The following is a 17,484-nucleotide window of genomic DNA, read 5'->3' on the forward strand; positions in this document are numbered from 1 at the left end:
CCGAGAATGTTCTTAACCTGTAGAGGAGCATGAAAATGAAAGTCTTGTATCAGGTTTAAAAACCCTCTCCCTCTGCAATTTTTTAAAATTTTTTAATTCAATTTACTTGTAAGTTGTTATTTGAAGTACTTCCTTGTACTTTTCTGATCCGGTTTTACTTACCTAAAAGAATTAACTACTTTTAACACCAGTGGTTTTCAAGCTGCTTTTGCACAAACCGGTACCAGCTAAAACCTTTTCCACAGGGTGGGAGTAGAGAGATGTTTTCCTCAGCGGTCTTGCACGGTTTATCTCAGGTGCTGGGTTTGACTCGGTCTGACAATCCTCAACAAAGTAGGCCGAAACAATGATCTGGTTCCTTGTAAGCTATACTGCTGCAACATCTCTCCCCAGTGTGGGTCAATCAGGCAATTCAGGCCTGGGAAAGGTCCACAACTAGGGCAGATGTTGCACAAGTAACAAAGAACTAGAGCAAACTCTCAGTCCTGAGGAGGAAAATGTCAAAATCCTGCCTATCTTTGGACATGTAACCACAGCACTGGTTTGGGACAAGCCACCCGCTCCTGTAAATTGCAATGGGAAGTGAGCCTCGGTGCTCTGTGCACCCAGAGTGGGGCCACGCTGACCCCATTACACAAGCAGATATCTTAAATGTTTGCACATGTGGACTGTGATGCTGTTTGCAGCCGTTGAGCTGCTTAGCAGGCCCCCAAAAGCCCTCGGGGACCTTCTTTTTCTTCTCTTTTCTCTTTTCTCCCTCGCTCCCTCCCCCTCCCCCCTTTCGCGCTCCATCATTATCGCCCACATGCTTTTCCAGAGACATCCTGAGCGAAACAGCTCGATGTCCTCGATGGCTATCACATGTTCCTGCTGAGGAGGGAGGCAGCCGGGGAAAGACATCTTGAAGAGAATGAAACAGGGTGTGTTGGGCTGAGGTTTTTTTTTTTTTTTTTTTCTTTGTAAAGTATTTAATGAAAGAAAGCACAAAGACTTTTGTGCAGCAAACTGTGGTAGTTATTAAGGCATAATGAGAAACTTCAGGTCCTGACTGACATTTTTTATCCTCTGGATCTACTCACGAAGTCATGGGTGGCATCCTTTCTCCCTAGCAATTTTATTTCTCTCTAAAGATTCCGCATGTGTTTTTCAAAAAGGAAAGGTCTAGGGACTTTATGTTTGGCTTCAAACTATTTGTTGTCCTTGTTCAAAATTCCAACAAACCATTTTAGATGCTGAATGAGGGACTTTAAGTAATGACCCAATAACGATTTGTCCCCCCAGAAATGCAGTTCATTCTACTTAAAACAACTTAAAACAACTATGTTCTTAGACTTGCTTTGCTGCAGGAGTTGACATTTACTTTTTAGCCTCATGAAAATGTGATATTTGTATGACTTTGCACAGACATTCGTGTTCCCCAGAGGATGAATCGTACTGACTTTGCCACCCGCAGGTCAACATTTGACTATGTCCAATACTTTTGTATATGACCATTAGCGGAGCTAATGACTTTCCCATCATCTGTGTTTTGTGTTTAGTGCAAATTAGCAAACATTAGCATGCTAACATGCTTGGGAACGCCTTGGGGTCCACCGGGTGGAACTGGAAAGCACTGCTGGGGGGGGGCACACATCTGGACTGCCTTGCTTATGGATGGATGGATGAACGGATAGCATGCTAACATGCATAGTAAACATTTTACCTGCTAAACATCAGCATTTTACTATTCGCACTATTATCATTTAGCTCAGAACACTGCTGTACAATTTCACGGACGGGGCTGGCGCGAGTGCTGAAATTTCATTTGATGCACTGATAGAACACGGAAATTGGAGGAGTGGAGTATAGAGCATGTAGGCGAAGAACTGTGGCCCTTTCTTGTTTTACAGTAGATGTTTATGGGGAAACTCCTTCCGTGGAAGAGCAAAATTAAGCAGCAGACTCGCGTGTGGTTTCACGGTTTTCTCTCATTTTATTGGAGGCGGAAGGTAAAACACACAGTTCACTTTAGTTTTCTCACAGACCTGGCCACCCTTCAGTATCTACAAAGTACTTCCTGTTCCTTCTCGATAGCAAGAGCTACATCCATCGTACATGTTAGAAACTGTTATTTTAAAAAAAACAAAATAGAAATAAAAATGTACAACATACACTTGATATATATAATATAATTTTTGCTCTTTTTTTTTTTTACAGAGGTAAAAATACTAAGCGTAAAAAAATGTGTCTAATTCATTACAGGGAGTCGTTTCTTTAATTTTTCAATTTAAATACACAAGGAGATAAAGAGGATGCGTTCAGGCACTTGTAAATGGCTCTGACATGTGAGAACACACTCAAACACCAGACGAGACAGAGAAAAAAGATTAAACGCCTACACACACACACACACACACACACACACACACACACACACACACACACACACACACACACACACACACACACACACACACACACACACACACACACACACTCTCTCTCTCTTTCCAATCTGATTGGCCCCGTCCCTGATTCCTCACATCATCGATTATACTGGATAGGTGTTAGTATGTGATAGCATATTCAGCTGATCCCAGTAGCTTTGGATCAAGGAGCAGAAGAGGGGAAAGGGATGTGGCATAAACACACACACACACACACACACACACACACCAAGAACATACAAACTGGTACACAGGACAGGATGTATGAAACAGACACAACCAGGGACGGAAAAAGGACATCCTCAGGCATTCTGTATTTCAACTACAGTAAGTGACATTTCCTTGGCAAAACAATCAGGGATGGATGTTTGTTTCCAGGATTTCAGCAGTTTTTTGACTCCCATTCTTTAACAAAGGGACCCTACTGATGTCCTGCTTCTTATTTACTTATTTATTTAACTAATTTTGTTTTTTAAAAGCTTATTGTGTTCCGGTCACATCCCCGATGCTGCCGTCCACCAAGCTTGGATGAAGGATGAAGCACCTGAGTGGCTGTCAGTTTAGTGTTGTGCTGTCAGTGTAAGGGCGTGATTGGCCGGCTGCGGTGTCACTCGAACAGCGGGCCACACCGGCAGGTACGACAGTGTTGTTTTTTTTGTTTTGTTTTTTTCCCCCCCTCCAATGCCTGAGTTTGTACACTGACACATCCACTGTAACCCTGAACGAACAGACTGCTGAACTGTTTCATTCGAGCTGTTGTCAAACATTTGACGTTACTCTTTGTGGGCATGATGATGTACTAAATCTGGCTTCAAGGGAAAAAAATATGCTCTAGGACTGAAGAGAATAGTGCACGCCCGTCACGCGTAACTGTGGTTTCAGCAAGTTATCTCTCATGTGTATCTAAAATATTTTGGCCTTAAATGAACAGTTTGAAAAGTTTGATAAGAGCAAGGCAGCCAAGAGATGATTAGCTTAGCTTAGCGCACGGGCTGGAAACGGGGGGAAAACAGCTAGCCTAGCTGTCCGAAAGAAAAAAGAAAAGAAAAGAAAAGAGAAATACTTCTGAAGCTCGTTAACATGTCATGTCTTCTTTGGAGAAGGACACAATTTCATAGTTTTGTGTGGATTGTTTTGTTTTTTTGTTTTTTCTTTTTTTTCTTCATTCGGACATAGCCAGGTTAGCTGTTTTCCCCCCCGTTTCCAGCCTTTATGCTAAGCTAAGCTACCCACCTCCTGGCTCTAGGGTAGCTTCTTCTTTACTGCACAGAAATTAGTGGTATCGATCTTGTAACCCTCGGCAAGAGAGCCAATAGTTCTTAAAATGTCCTTTAACAACTTGAGAGTGTGATCTAGGCTTAATGTTCTCCTTGCTAAATAAGTGAGAAATAAGACTCACTGCATTAACGTAGTGACACTGTACATGTCAAAGGTCATTCATAGTTTTATGGTTTTTGGCAAAATATGGCAATAAAATAAGTTTTAGACGCAATTTTGAAAGTCTCCAATGATCTTAAACAATCACAACTACGTCCAGTTTTCTGTAGGAAATGACTGGCATCGGCTTATACCTAGCTTTGTCTTCTAACTTAAGGGTTTTTTGGAGCGAATTGGATATTTTCAGTAGCTATGAACACATTTCTAGTTAGGACGTTGCTATTCCACATACAGTACGTGACTGGTGGGCTCAATTGGAGGGTCTGGGCTTAAAGAGGGGAGCTGATTGTACATCGCAGGCAAACTGGAGTCCTTAGTTTACACACTTGATGAGAACCATTTTACGAGTTCCCTTTCATTATAAAAATAGTTTAAACCAAGTTTTAAGAGTAAATGGTGCGGCTGATTGCTGGGAGCCATAACAATGCCCACACGTTTCCTTATAGCGGACATCTTCAGAGGGGTTTGGAGCCGGACTCCAAATTTCAAGGCATGACAGGCACCAATTTTAAGCGGTATCTCTGAACGATTTTCTCGGTCCTCGATGTGGCACGGACCTCCGGCTGAGGCTCTGCAAGGAATGAGGAAATCAGAGCCTTAAAATCCCACTCACTCGCTTCACGCGTATGTTAAGTAAAACGAGCCAAAAAAAAAATTGACCGGAATTCGTAGACCGTTTGATAGGGTTCCCGGGTCAGGTGATAGGTTTAGGCACTGTTTGAAATAACGTGAAAGGAGCAGGGAGACGGATGCTAGAGTATTGTATCATGACTTGAGGCACCGTCTTTTTCGGTGAGCGAATCACAACCCAGCACCCTTTTGCTGGTAGATCAATTCAGTGAGAAAATAAATAGGATTAAAAACACGAATCTTTGGGATATCAGAATAAGATTAAGATGAGTACCACATTTGTTTCAGTGAACAAAGAAGATGTCAATGGCGGAGAGCTATGAAGACTATATACACGAGCTTTACTATAAGCTGCAGTACAGACAACAAAAGGCCTCGGCGCACATTGTGAGCATGCACATACACCATCCGCACACACACACATACCCACGCTCGCGCGCGCACACACGCAAAGAGGTGTAGTGTCTGATTTCTCTTGTAGCTGGAGTTGAGCTGAGCGGGCCTGATATTGGAATAGAATATAAACAAAATGGCCACGCGTACATCAAAAGAAAGGAAAAAAAAAATAGAACAAAGAAACAATTCAAGTTCTTTGACGCCGAGTCAGTGTACAAAGTATAAAGTACCTGCATATGTGATACATGACATATAGGTCAGCTATAAAAAAAAGGCCCCCTGAAAAAGAGTGCTCTCTCACTAGAAACAGAGCATGAAATGGCCATGTGAAGAGGTGAGAGAACTGTCTGCCGTAAGGGGGAGCTTATCTTCCCAGGCCGTTCAGAAAATGCACCAACTGTTTTTTGTTTTTTTTTTGGCTTATTTCAGTGTCTGGAATTTGTAGAGAAAACCCAGAAAAACCAAGGCAAGAGAGTGAGCAGCCACGACCACTTGTCCTCTCTGTGTATTTCCCCATCCTTCCTTTTTCCCTGTGCTTGCGTTGGGTTTAGGTTTTTGTCGTTTCCTCTGAGAGGTTTCCAAGACCGGTGGCTCAGCTCAGGGCCTTGTGTCGCCCTCCGCAGCAGCCGCATGCGAGCCCCGCCCGGTGGCAAGTGTGGAGGGGCGGATAGAGGCAGAGGCAGGGCGCCACCAGGGACAAGCCGAGCAGAGCTAACCAGCGTGTGCCCAGTCGGCCTCCCCCGCTGCCCTCGCCCCCGTCACAGGAGCAGGGGTCTGAGTAGTCCCCCTCTGGGTCAGACATGCAGTGGTAGAGCATGGTGTCTGCCAGCCACATGCAGCTGACCCGCCGGATGCACGCCCGCACAGGGTCCGGTGCATCCTGGCACCGGCCTCTCCGGTTGTCGGAGATGTAAAAGGCCTCACCGCAGTGCTCGCACTGTGCGCGGTCCATCCCGTCCTCCTTCCGCCCCTTCCCGCCATTGGTGGATGGGGAGGAGCTCGGGAGGAAAGAGCGGGGCTGAGTGGAGACCACAGAGGAGAAGCCGTGGCGATACGAGCCGCCTTGGCCCTTACTGGTCAAGGGTCCGAGGGCGGGGTCAGAGTCTGAGGGCGACAAGGCCGGTGCCAGTGGGTAGGTGTAGTCGTGCTTCTGCGCCTCCGTCTTGGCAAAGTGGACGTAGGACTCAGAGTCGTCCATTTGGATGAACTTGTCGCGCACAGTGGCGTGGCGGTAGTCCTCGTAGCCCCTGAGCCAGGGGCGATCTGACTGGCGGCCATAGTGACGCTCTGTGGTTCGCTCCCAGCTGCGCTCCCGAGGGTTGATACGGACGATTTCCTCGTCCTCCTGGAAAGTGACGTGGCGGGGAAGCCGAGACAACGGCTGCAGAGAAAGACAGAATGAAAGTTAAACCCTGCTGGAAGTAATCAGCCCATGTTTGCCCAGGTGAGCAGTGAACACTGACAAAAAATAAAAAACATCTTAATCGCATCAACTGATTTGGAAAAATGTTATGTGTAAATAAATAGCTAAACAATAAATGTAATAGTGTGCAATGGTTTCATCAGAACTTCTGTCTATTTTTAGAATCAAAAGGCTAAAGTCTCTTGGCATTGCTGTGTGATATAACCAGACATGATTTGTCTCACCTGGTCCAAGAAGTAGTGGTCTGAGAGCCGGTAGGGGTCGTGGAGGTCGTGGCGATGTCCCATCACAGACTTGTGTCTCTGCGGAATGGGCGAGGACTCGAGCGGCTGCAGAGAGCTCTCCAGTTTCTGGGAAGAGTTGGACGAGCTGTCTGTGGTGTTCTGAGGGGACAAACAAACACAGGATGCAGGCTGAAAGCTGCTTTCTAATTGGATCCACCAAACAAATAGTTAGTGTGCGAGGGCGCCATGATTGGACAAACAAAAACAGGAAGCATCGGTGCAGCTCTGATTGGGAAAACAGGAAGCGTGAACTCTGTTTTTTAAGCCACATGATCCATCTTTGGATCATTGTGTGAGTTTAACTTTTAATAGAAACATCTGTCATCAAACATCCGCAACAGTCACAAAATGCAGTAACCATCAGACCTAAAACCAAAATTAGGATTAAGTTTAAAATGTAATTGGTCACTTGCATGGGGGGGGGTATGTCGCTTATGGTTATCCCATTTATTTATAAAGTTTCCAGTTAGTAAGGTTACCATGGTGATGTAAGGGGGATGGTTACCAAATAACTCAAGTAGTTATTGTTTGCTAACCATCCCTTTCCGTTTGAATATGCAGTTGAGAACTGCCATGGACCTCATCTGACCCTGCGACAGTATTTGGTCTACCCTCTCTGATGAAGCGAGCAAAATATTAGAAACCACCTCGGTATATCACAACTGCAGTCAACAAACTGCAGCCTCCAAAATGATCATAAAGTTGAATCGACACCTCTCTAAAACAGTTTCAATAAAAACTGAACACTATAACCTTCATGAAGGTAGGATTTTATCGCAGGACTGTTGTACTAGACTGCAGTACTTTGATATAAGTGCATCTAATGAGTGTGTGGTGCCTTCTACTTATGAAAACTCAAAATTACAAAATAAAACGACCTGGGGCTTTTTGTAGGTGAAAAATAGCATCTCCACTTTACTTCTTGTTTTCTGACCAACAGGCTAAAACCCAGAAATATTGAATTTACAGTAACATAAAACAAACTAATATTTGGTGTTAAATAAAAAAATTAAAATTAAATGATAAATTAACAAAATACTGATGAACTTTGTTTAACTAATCGTTAATTTGACTCATCATTCCAGCACAAAAAACAACCACAGAGTAAATGGCACCTTCGCCTAGTTAATCCACTTCAGTCTCGAAGGGGAGACACAGACATATATTTTGCAGGTCAAAAGATATTTCATGCTTCAGATAAAATTTGTGGCACGAATTTTTATGAGGCAGCCAGCAGTCTGCCGACACATTTTTTTGCAGTATCACCTTCTTTTTAATCACCTTTTTTGGCATCTCACATTAACCCCCCCAAACCAACCTGTCCTCCTTCCTCAATCTCACTTTATACAAATTCCACCTTTCCCTCTGTGTGCGCGCGTGGGTGTGCACGTGTGAACAGTATCCTGCCCCCCTTCCGTTAACGGCTGTCAGGGCCCCACTCCAACTCAAACCTGGGCCAGACACAAGACGCTCGGGGCCGCTGCTGTGTAGCGCTCCCGACGGACAGATTTCAGACAGGCACACCGGGGGGTCAGCCCCTGTGAGGTGGCAGGTCGGGACTTCTCCTGTCTCGTCGTGCCATCTTGGTGGTGCGTGTGCATATGGATGAGATGTTCAAGATGAGTTTGACCCCCTGAAAAGGGTGCAGGTGTTTTTGTGAGAGAAACTGGCTTTAGCTTGTGAAATTCGAGCTGCTGGGCTGTTTTTAAAGGATAGCAATGAGTAGATCTTCTTTATGAATCACATGCGAAAGCTACGCTGTACTCACAGTGTCTTTCTTGATTCAATGATGGCTTGTTGTGTTAAAAAAAAAACCTGTCAAGCATGAGAAGTTTAATGCCGGCTATTCACATGTCCCCAGACAAAAACAAAAAAAGGGTGAAAAAGAAAAGGGGTGGCTGTAGCTCAGTTGGTAGAACAGGTTGGTCATTAATGGCAGGACTGGTGGTTCCAACTCATATTCATCACAGTTTATCCTGAGGGGAACATACTGTAGATGTCTGACCCAAAGAAGTGGGCCAATCCATCCGAGACATTTCCCTCAAAACCACAGACTTCAACCTCTTGGTGGCTGTACAGGATTTTTTCAGGGGATAACCAAAGTCATTAGGATTTATCGTCGGGGGAACATGAATGTCTGTACTAGTTCCTTAACTAGACATTGAAATATTTCTGTCTGACTGAAAACATTTGCACCACATGTGCCAATATGTTATGAATTATTTGCCAAAGTTATATGACCAGATCTGGTGTGTGTGTGTGTGTGTCTGTCTGTCTGTCTGTCTGTCTGCTGAAGATATCCCTATTATATCCTGATCCCCACATGGAAACCACCATGCTGAGAATTTCCCCCAGCTTTCTTACAAAGCCCTCAGAGCGGCCGGCCAAAAATAACTGCTGCCTCCAGCTCCTGGCCCCGCCCCCCTGGAGAAGACATTACGGGGAGGAGGAGCTGATATGGTTTAAAACCAGTCCGACTCTGGCCTCCACGGCTGCAACTAATTCAAAACACAGACCAGAATTTCTGCTTCAAGCTCAAACAGCGCAGGAAGACTCAGACAGAGAGGAGTAGAGGGGGAGAGTTTATATTTCTGGACATCCCTCTCTATATATTTTGGCCCAAGGCTGCAGAGAGGGCATTTCAAGTTATTTTCTGACACAAAACATGTCCCGACTCAAAGCTCGGGAGGATTCATCCTTCAACAGGCCCGTCTAGCTCTCCTGGGATGAGCCCAGAATTGCTTCAATAGCTTTCACTCCCCCTGTTGTGAATGAGCCAAAATAGAGGCAGAGAGAGGAGACGTGCTGAGGGGAGGGACAGAGGAAGGATTGGGTTAAGTTTAGGTTTGGCGAATGAGGAATAATTTAGGGAAGTATGTCCATCCTAGCTCTCTCCCCCTCCATCCTCCCCTGTCCCCCCAAAGGCTGTAAATTTGCTGCAGCATTTCCCCTCTGTCCACGACTGCCTGCCTTGCGAACTCTGCCGCCATCTCTAACTTTAGGAAAGGTCGTTAACACGGGCTGAGAGGAACACGAGCAGCACTGGACCCATCCGTGTATCACATGGTTATTAACCTGCAATTTTAGTGTCATAGTTGTTACATTTGACAGCGCCATAGTTATTCAGGGACAAAATGTGGCTTGGTGAAGTTCCATTAGAAAAAGGAAGAGCCTTCTATTGAAAGTCTAGTGCTGCTGTTCTTCGTCTCAAGATATTTTGTCAAGTTCTCATGTACTTCGTGCACCTTTTCTGCTTGCGCAGACACAGGTGAAACTACTACAACTCAAACTACTACCCAAACTACTCAATACTCTCCGGAGGAGACACTACGACCAACGGATAGAAGACAGCAGAAAGGCAAAGACAAAGGCACACAGACAAAAATGGACCTCATCTGCCAAAAATGCAAATTCAGGCACCCACTATTCACGCCCCCAAAAATATTTCTTCAGTCCCCGTAGTTGGTTCTCGGTGCGTCAGGGCCATTAGAGCTCATATACTGAACAAGGTGAGTCACCCCCCTGCTTAAAAAAATTAAGACGATGGCAGCGTTAATTTCGTTGATAAAAACTATGACGAAAAATATTCATTGACGGACCTATTTTTCCTGGCAAAAACTAAAACTAAAACTAAATAAAAATGTGACCTTTCAAAACAAGAATTATGACGAAATGTTTTACATTTTTCGTCAACAGATAAAAACTGAACGACAACGTGAAACACGGACGAATGGAAGAGTTTTGGTGCTAAATCTTATTCAACAACCTGCATCTGTGGTAAATATCTCGTGTTCAGAAGAGGATTTAGCCGCTTGACCCATTGTTAATAAGAAACTCCTTGCATAGTGTCTGTCAGTAATGGTATCTGATGTTATCTGTTCTTGGAAGAAACAGATTTATGTACTAAATTCATCTACAATCCACTGAGAATTAGACAAAAAAACCCCAAAAACAAACAAAACAAAAAAACCCAGCTGAGCCAAACTACAAAAACATGCGCAACAACATGTATAAAAATGTAAAGGCTAATGTAACTACCAAGTGTTGTGGAGGTAGCATGAACGTTAATTTCAGTCTTTAGTGGTGCTATCAGGAGGAGTGAGTAAACTCCAGGATTAATGTCGGCGGTCCAATTAAATCGCCCTCTAGATGTTCGCCAAACAAAGATCACAGTATCGGTGTTATCCGACAATAAAGTGAACAGTGTTTTAACGGGCAGGTGAGCGAATCCACGGGTAGCTGCAGAAATGCTCGGGTCAGCAGCAACGACTGCACTGGATGAGATCAGAGAAAGCGGAGTTTGGAAATGCTAAATGGATTTTACCGAGGTGAGTCAGCCCGTACTACTGCAGAGCAGAGTGACACGTACATCTCGCTAGAGACACCTGTAACCGTGGTAACTGCACACAAAGATGGCGACGGCTGTATCCTCAAGATGCATTAAGGACGTTAAAAATGACGAAAATGAGACCAACATGCCACTGACAAAAACTAGACTAGATGTCTTTAGTTTTTGTTGACTACAACTAGACTGAAATGGAAGAAAAAAAAAAATCTAATTTGACTAAATCTAATACACATTTTCGTCAAAAGACTCAGGACAAAGACTAAATCAAAACCAGCTGCCAAAATTAACACTGGCTATTAGGGGGGGAAAAGTTCTTCAAGAAGGCTTGAATAGAAATATGAAGACTACCACACCATTTGTTTTATTATCTGAACTTCAGTTGAGCTTTAACTGAAATGGAAATGAGCAGCTGAGTCTTCTTTTGGTCGAATATGGCAGCGTTTTGAGCAACTATGACCAGGAATTACCCTGGATTTGTCGCACCGAAAGCTTCTGCTTTCCTGAAAACCTGACGCTCCATTTCAGGGATTGCTCCACCGTCTGACAGCACTGTAGCCCCCCTCCACCCCTCCTCATGTGTTTGTATGTCTCTCTGTGGTGGCTGTACACTCCCAGCAGAGCACCTATTAGTCTTGGCCCTAACAGACAGCTCAAGTCAAAGATGAACCACGAGGCACTTCCTCTCGTAAATCACCAGCCCTGCACTAAGCTGGGAAACAGCTGCTTGCTGCTAGTTTGGTGGCTGCTCTCTTTTTCAACTGGGAGGGTGGGGGGAGGGGGATGGGGGTGGGGGAGGGGTCACCAGGAGAGAGGGAGGTGGTGGAATACAGGAAGTGACCTTGTGACCCTGCCTGCTGTTCCTGGTGTCAGGTTGCAGGGTGGGGGGAGGGGGTCCTCCATGCTAATTTAAGGTAGAGAGGCCCTGACACACAAGCAACACACAGACACACACTTCATGCACTGGGGCAGGTATATGTGACAGGGAGGGGATCCTGAGTGAAGTCCTGAGCTGGAATACTTCCTGCTAGACGATTGAAACAAAGTCAGTGTTGAGATTTTGGGGATTTTGACTGATTAGTGGTTCGGTGTGTACTGGAAATCGCGGTTCGCTCCGGGGCCTCATACTTCCATATCAGTGGTGCGGAGGGGAGATGTTGAGCAGGTACCGCTGTGCACCGAGCCACAGTCTGACTACATAAAAGAAGACTGCCGCAGTCAACATTCAGACTGACAACAGTCCTGCGTTGGATCACCGCGGGGCGCTGCGTTGGTTAAGGTAGCGGGTCGACGTGATATCTGATCCAGGGAGTCCAGCTGGAGTAATAGATTAATGTTGTTAATTATCAGACACCCAAACACTGCACAACCGTTCATAATGCTCCCAGACAGGATTTTACAACACTGGAACTTTATCGCAGCGACAACTGTTATATCTTAACAGTAGAAATATTCTGTTCACGTTGCAAAGTTATCTACCAGGAATGTGCACTTGCATGTATGCGAGTGGCCAACACAGCACCTTGCCAGATCACGTCGCATTGCATTGCTGCAAAAGTTGAGCCAGGTTCATCTTTTCTGCCTGACAGCCTGACAAGGCGTATTTCTTCTGTTTACCTCACGATCGCCGTGACAGGAGATAACTTTCCAGAGCAGTAAAATTCTTACTCAGAGTATTATAAAGCTCTGCGGTATTTTGGTGCCTGAAAAGCCTTCACACCCGTGGATCTGTCAACCGGCCTTCCCTGGATTGTATCAAACTGTTTCACCACTAACTGAGGCAACTTCACCAATGCAGCCCCTTGCATTTGCTTAACACGGGGCGGCTGTTGATCTGATTGCCCGCAAACACTGGAGGCACGGCAGAATGCCATTCACTGTGAAGTGAACCTTGAAATAACATCCTGGCGCTGCCCGCTGCGACTCGAGACTCAAAAATGACGCACAGAAGTGACATCCTGGAGACACCCAGTCATGCTTATTTGGCTTCCCTCGGGACGCACAGAGTTGTTTTATACTTCAGCTCGACTGTTTACAAGTGCTTCAAAAGAAAATTGAGGAGAAGCTCACTATCGCCGTCAGCAGATTTCCAGTTCTCTGTGATATAACTATAACTATTTTCCTGGACTTGAATGAATGAAAAAACCTTGCTCTGGAAATGGACCACTTTGTCAGGTGTGTCCTCTGACAGTTCCTTCTAGCAAAGGCATTTCCCTCAGACCTATCTCCTTGAAACATCCTAGCTATTGCACCTCGATGCCTTATTTTCTCGTGCGATGACACCTAGATGGGGCCTCTATAGCCCATTACGCCGACCATGATATTACATGAATGCAGGAAACATGCTTACAGTAAAGACGTCGTCGTCACCCAGCTCGCCCTCATTCTGGAGTGCTGTAGAGGAGGTGGTGGAGCCTGGAGAGAGGAGAACAGGAGCATATTTTTTACTGGATGATGTATTCATGACGGAAACCCCGGAGCTCGTCCACCGACAGTGAACAAGAGGTGGACTTTGTGGGCAAATTAGCAGAAGCCATAGATCGATATTGCAGGGGTACAGGATTATCTAGGTATCCTATCTGTCATCGCTCCGGTGACATGAGCCTCAGTTATGTTTAAGGTTGAAATTATTACTTCAGGCATCTATAAACTCAGTCTCCGGTTAATTTTCAGTAAAGCTGGCGAGGAGTTCATCACTTGAAAGTCGCTGCTTTCAAACAGAATCCAAGTTGTACCTCGGAAATGAAGCTGTAACCCAAAACACTTGATAGCACAATACTCCCGCAGTTGTATTATGTGAACGTACAGTAAAACCCTGCCAGGCGGCCTGATAACTTTCTGGATCAGGACCAACATTTGGGAAACAGATTTCAAAGCTGTTGTATTCGAGTCTGCTGACGCACACTGCTCGGTACCTATGCCTTGGCACCTCAGACTTGCTACTAGTGGATGCTGCCTCCACTTTTACATGGTTATCGAAACTTTTTTTTTTTTTTTTTTAAATCAGTTTTCAATATATAGTTTTCTCCACAAAGTCCACCTTCATTCATGTCCTCCTCAGGACTAAGTGATTACACCTTTGAATTTTCTAATGCTTTAAACTTCTCTGCACTGATTGGTGAACATCTTGTTTCCTAATTAGTTGAGTGTTCTCATCTTTATGTGCAACATGTCTCTTGATACAAAACTCTTTCAACATTAATAGAACATTAGGAAAGACATGCACAATGTTTTAGTCACGGCTAGGACACTGTCTTAGCTGCTAGGTCTCTCGACTGCATCTGGTCTGCTGGGACTTTGTTATTCCTGTCAGATCCATAACCTGACAATGTGTCCGACTAAATTTATGGAGAGTTAAACCGCAGCACAGCGCACCTTCGGCCAGGTCCTCGATGGCTTTCCGTACCCCCCTGTCGAAAGCTCTGGCGTCAGCTGGACTCTGGAAGGACAGGCCACACCTCCTGTCCTCTACCTTCCAATGATGAAATGTGGGCGTTGCTATGGTGTACACCAGATCCTTCCTCAGTGGACAGTCCAGGATCACCTGTTTATCCAGCACATATCAGCCAGTCACAGCAGGGCCAAATTTTCCCATCTCTTATCCTTAAATGAGCTTTGACGTACTTTTGCTCATCGTGTGTGTGTATGTGTGTCTTACCTGTTTGTCCCGTAGCCGCTCACCACGGATGAGGAACTGGGAGCTGCTGGACGTCGGCACGGGTGCCAACTCCGGCGGCAGGAGGCGGCACACCCCCACCCTGCTCAGAGCTCCCCCGTCCTGGGCCAGCCAGCCGCCACTCGAGTCGTCCCGCGTCATCACCACTGCTTTCACACGCACGATGTAGCTGTCACTGGAGAGAGAGAGAGAGAGAGAGGGAGGTATTATTAGAATGATAACTGTAATTTATATATAATTCATATAAGCTCGGGCTGAAACATTTTGAGAATGTGTCTGATATGTGTTTAAAAATACCAATAATGACACGGATTTTACTGAAGCTCCAATAGCTAATAATTTTACAATATAACAATCTTTGTGACAAAACATTACCAAGGATTGTTTGTTTCATTTATGTGGAAGAAAGACTGCTCTGGAAAAAAAACAAACACGTTTTTGGCATCTGGGACTGTCTTGAGGGCGATACTCCTTCTCCACAAAACAGTGGCTAACATAAATGTAAGTTTTTGTATTTTTTCAGCTTTGTCAGTGTAGTAAAGCCCCTGAAATTGTTGAAATCCAGAGTTAACTGTTTTTAGACTTTTATTTTGTAGCTGGGGTCAGATTACAAGTGAAACGAAACAAACTGAAAAGACAGAGATCCAATATTATCTCACTGTGTCTAAAATGCCACAAGCAGAATTTCAAACTATATGTTGCATCTCCTTTCCATGTAACTCGACTTCCATCATCAACTACCCCCTATTTCCTCACTATGACACTTAAAGATGATTGTGAGTGACGCCATTAAACACATGAGGTGATAATGAAAGCATTAACAAACGCACGGGAGTCTTCAGTCAACATTTAGGAGCATAAAAAACGAAAGCAATCCTTTTTGGTTGCTGAAAATTTCCATCGCGCACCACCCTTTGCGTGTTAACACGGGGCGGGCAGTCAAACCTTACACCGTCATTGGCAGCTACGCAAATAAACAGCGAAATTGATATCAAAAACAAATCAATCTGAAGTCATTATCAGATTCTTACTTTGTTACAGTTTGCTCCAGTTTGACTCTTATCGGGTGAGATGTAAAAATGCTGAGAAAAAAAAACAAAAAAAACCAAAAAAAACCCAAAAGACAAAACAAAAAAAACATACTTCCTTTTACAGTACAACCACAAAAAAGAGGAAAGGAAAATGCTTTTACCTCACAAACAAGACTCAGAGAAGCTACCAGGTGTGAAAATGCGTATTTAGGCAATGGAACAACAAAGATTGGGCAACAAAAATTCCTCCCCCCGCCGCAGCTACCATTTCATCCTAGCCTCAACTTGTGAAGATTGACAATTGATCCTGTAAAATCAAACTTGGCCTAATTTTTCTGGCAGGAGTCTAAGGGCTTGTTAATGCCACAGCAGTTTATTATAGAACTGGATTCCCACATTGGCAGAATGTTTGAGGGCGTCTCAAGACACGACTCTGACTGGTCCTCGCTGTGCAGGCGTGGGAGGTGTTGCACCGGGACAAGTCAACACGAAAACACACACGTACGCGCACATGCACTAACGTTAATGTAAACGTAGTTTTGTGTTGCATTCTCTTTGTTGTTGCTCAAAACTTCCTCGAGCAGAGAATTTCAAGATGAGACCATCATTCAATTAATCAATTACTTGGCAATCAGGAAATTAATCAATGACAGTCCTTATGAACTAATTCAGGATTTCCCACAAGGCTTTATAGTAGAGGTGGGCCACATCGCCAACATAAAAAAAAAAAAAAAAAAAAAAAGTATAAAATTTTGTGAAATGAAACATAAGGCATTAACCAGACCAGTATTTGTATTTCAAACAGCTAACGACATGAATGATTCAAAATCTACATGGTTTTTTCCGCCTCGGCTAAACGTTTTCTTGGGGTAACCCTTTGATTATATGCAAAAATGATCAGTGTGTCGGGCGGCCTAGTGTGTTTATATATAATTGCAACATCCCTGGTTTGATTCCTGTCAGGGACGTGTTGTTGCACGTGCCATAACTTTTCTAAAACCTTTGCTTATTCAGGGGTAGTTTCACTGAAAGGCAACCTCTCTTTTACAGGAAAGCCCTGATCACATGGACCTGAAAGCTGCCTAGTACAACCGCAGTCTGACCTGTTGACCTGTTGCTATCTGTCAATAATTTAGAGATTTTCTGGACAAAAAAAAAAATGAATTGAAAGTATTAAACCTTTTTTTTTTTTTTCAATGACAATGTAAAATGCCTCCTTGTCAAATGTGAAGATTTGCTTCTTTTCTCTTCTTCATATCAATGTTTGGGACTGTTGGTTGTACTTAACAAGCAATATGAAGTTGTAACCTTGGGCTCTGGGAAATTGTAATGGTCAGTTTTTCTAATTGTAAGAGCCCAAGCAATAAATCTGCTGTATTATCTAATTGCAAATATACTGGTATTGGAATATACTTCAGCCAACGAATGAGAAGAAATTGAGATGTTTCGAAACTGTGTCAACATTTTCTAGTTTGTCCACCAGAAAGTGTGTTTTTAACTGTTAAATTTCCTGCCCATTTACGTTATTTGACGTTTATTTGTGTTATGGGCTCTATAAAGATAATTAATATCGGGCGATATATCATTATCAGATTATATAAACTCTCATATATCAATGTCACTGTCAGCCTAAAGAAAAATCCTGTATTGGTCTGGCTATTCTTTTTATTAATCACTTAAACAAAAAAAAAACATAAAAATTTATAATAAATGAACAGATTAATTGATAGTGAAAATTATGTTTAGCTGCAGCCGTTAACAGCCCTACTATACACAGTTTTTACCTAAACCCGAGTAACCTTATTCCAGCTACACACCAGTTAATGTACATGCAAC

General features: G+C 43.9%; 1 protein-coding gene across 1 annotated transcript in view; it reads right to left on the bottom strand.

Moving 5' to 3' along the window:
• Window positions 1–2,419: 2,419 nt before the first annotated feature.
• LOC120796535 (sprouty-related, EVH1 domain-containing protein 2-like) overlaps window positions 2,420–17,484 on the bottom strand; it is a 28,177-nt gene continuing 13,112 nt past the window's right edge. The window contains exons 2-6 of the mRNA XM_040139508.1: window positions 14,600–14,792; window positions 14,317–14,485; window positions 13,292–13,356; window positions 6,537–6,695; window positions 2,420–6,270 (exon numbers count right to left, since the gene is read on the bottom strand). Of these exons, the coding sequence (XP_039995442.1) occupies window positions 5,482–6,270; window positions 6,537–6,695; window positions 13,292–13,356; window positions 14,317–14,485; window positions 14,600–14,792 (1,375 nt within the window). The 3' untranslated portion in view covers window positions 2,420–5,481. The remainder of the gene's footprint in view (window positions 6,271–6,536; window positions 6,696–13,291; window positions 13,357–14,316; window positions 14,486–14,599; window positions 14,793–17,484) is intronic.

The sequence above is a fragment of the Xiphias gladius genome, chromosome 11 (genome assembly GCF_016859285.1).
Source record: "Xiphias gladius isolate SHS-SW01 ecotype Sanya breed wild chromosome 11, ASM1685928v1, whole genome shotgun sequence".
Lineage (NCBI taxonomy): Eukaryota > Metazoa > Chordata > Actinopteri > Istiophoriformes > Xiphiidae > Xiphias > Xiphias gladius.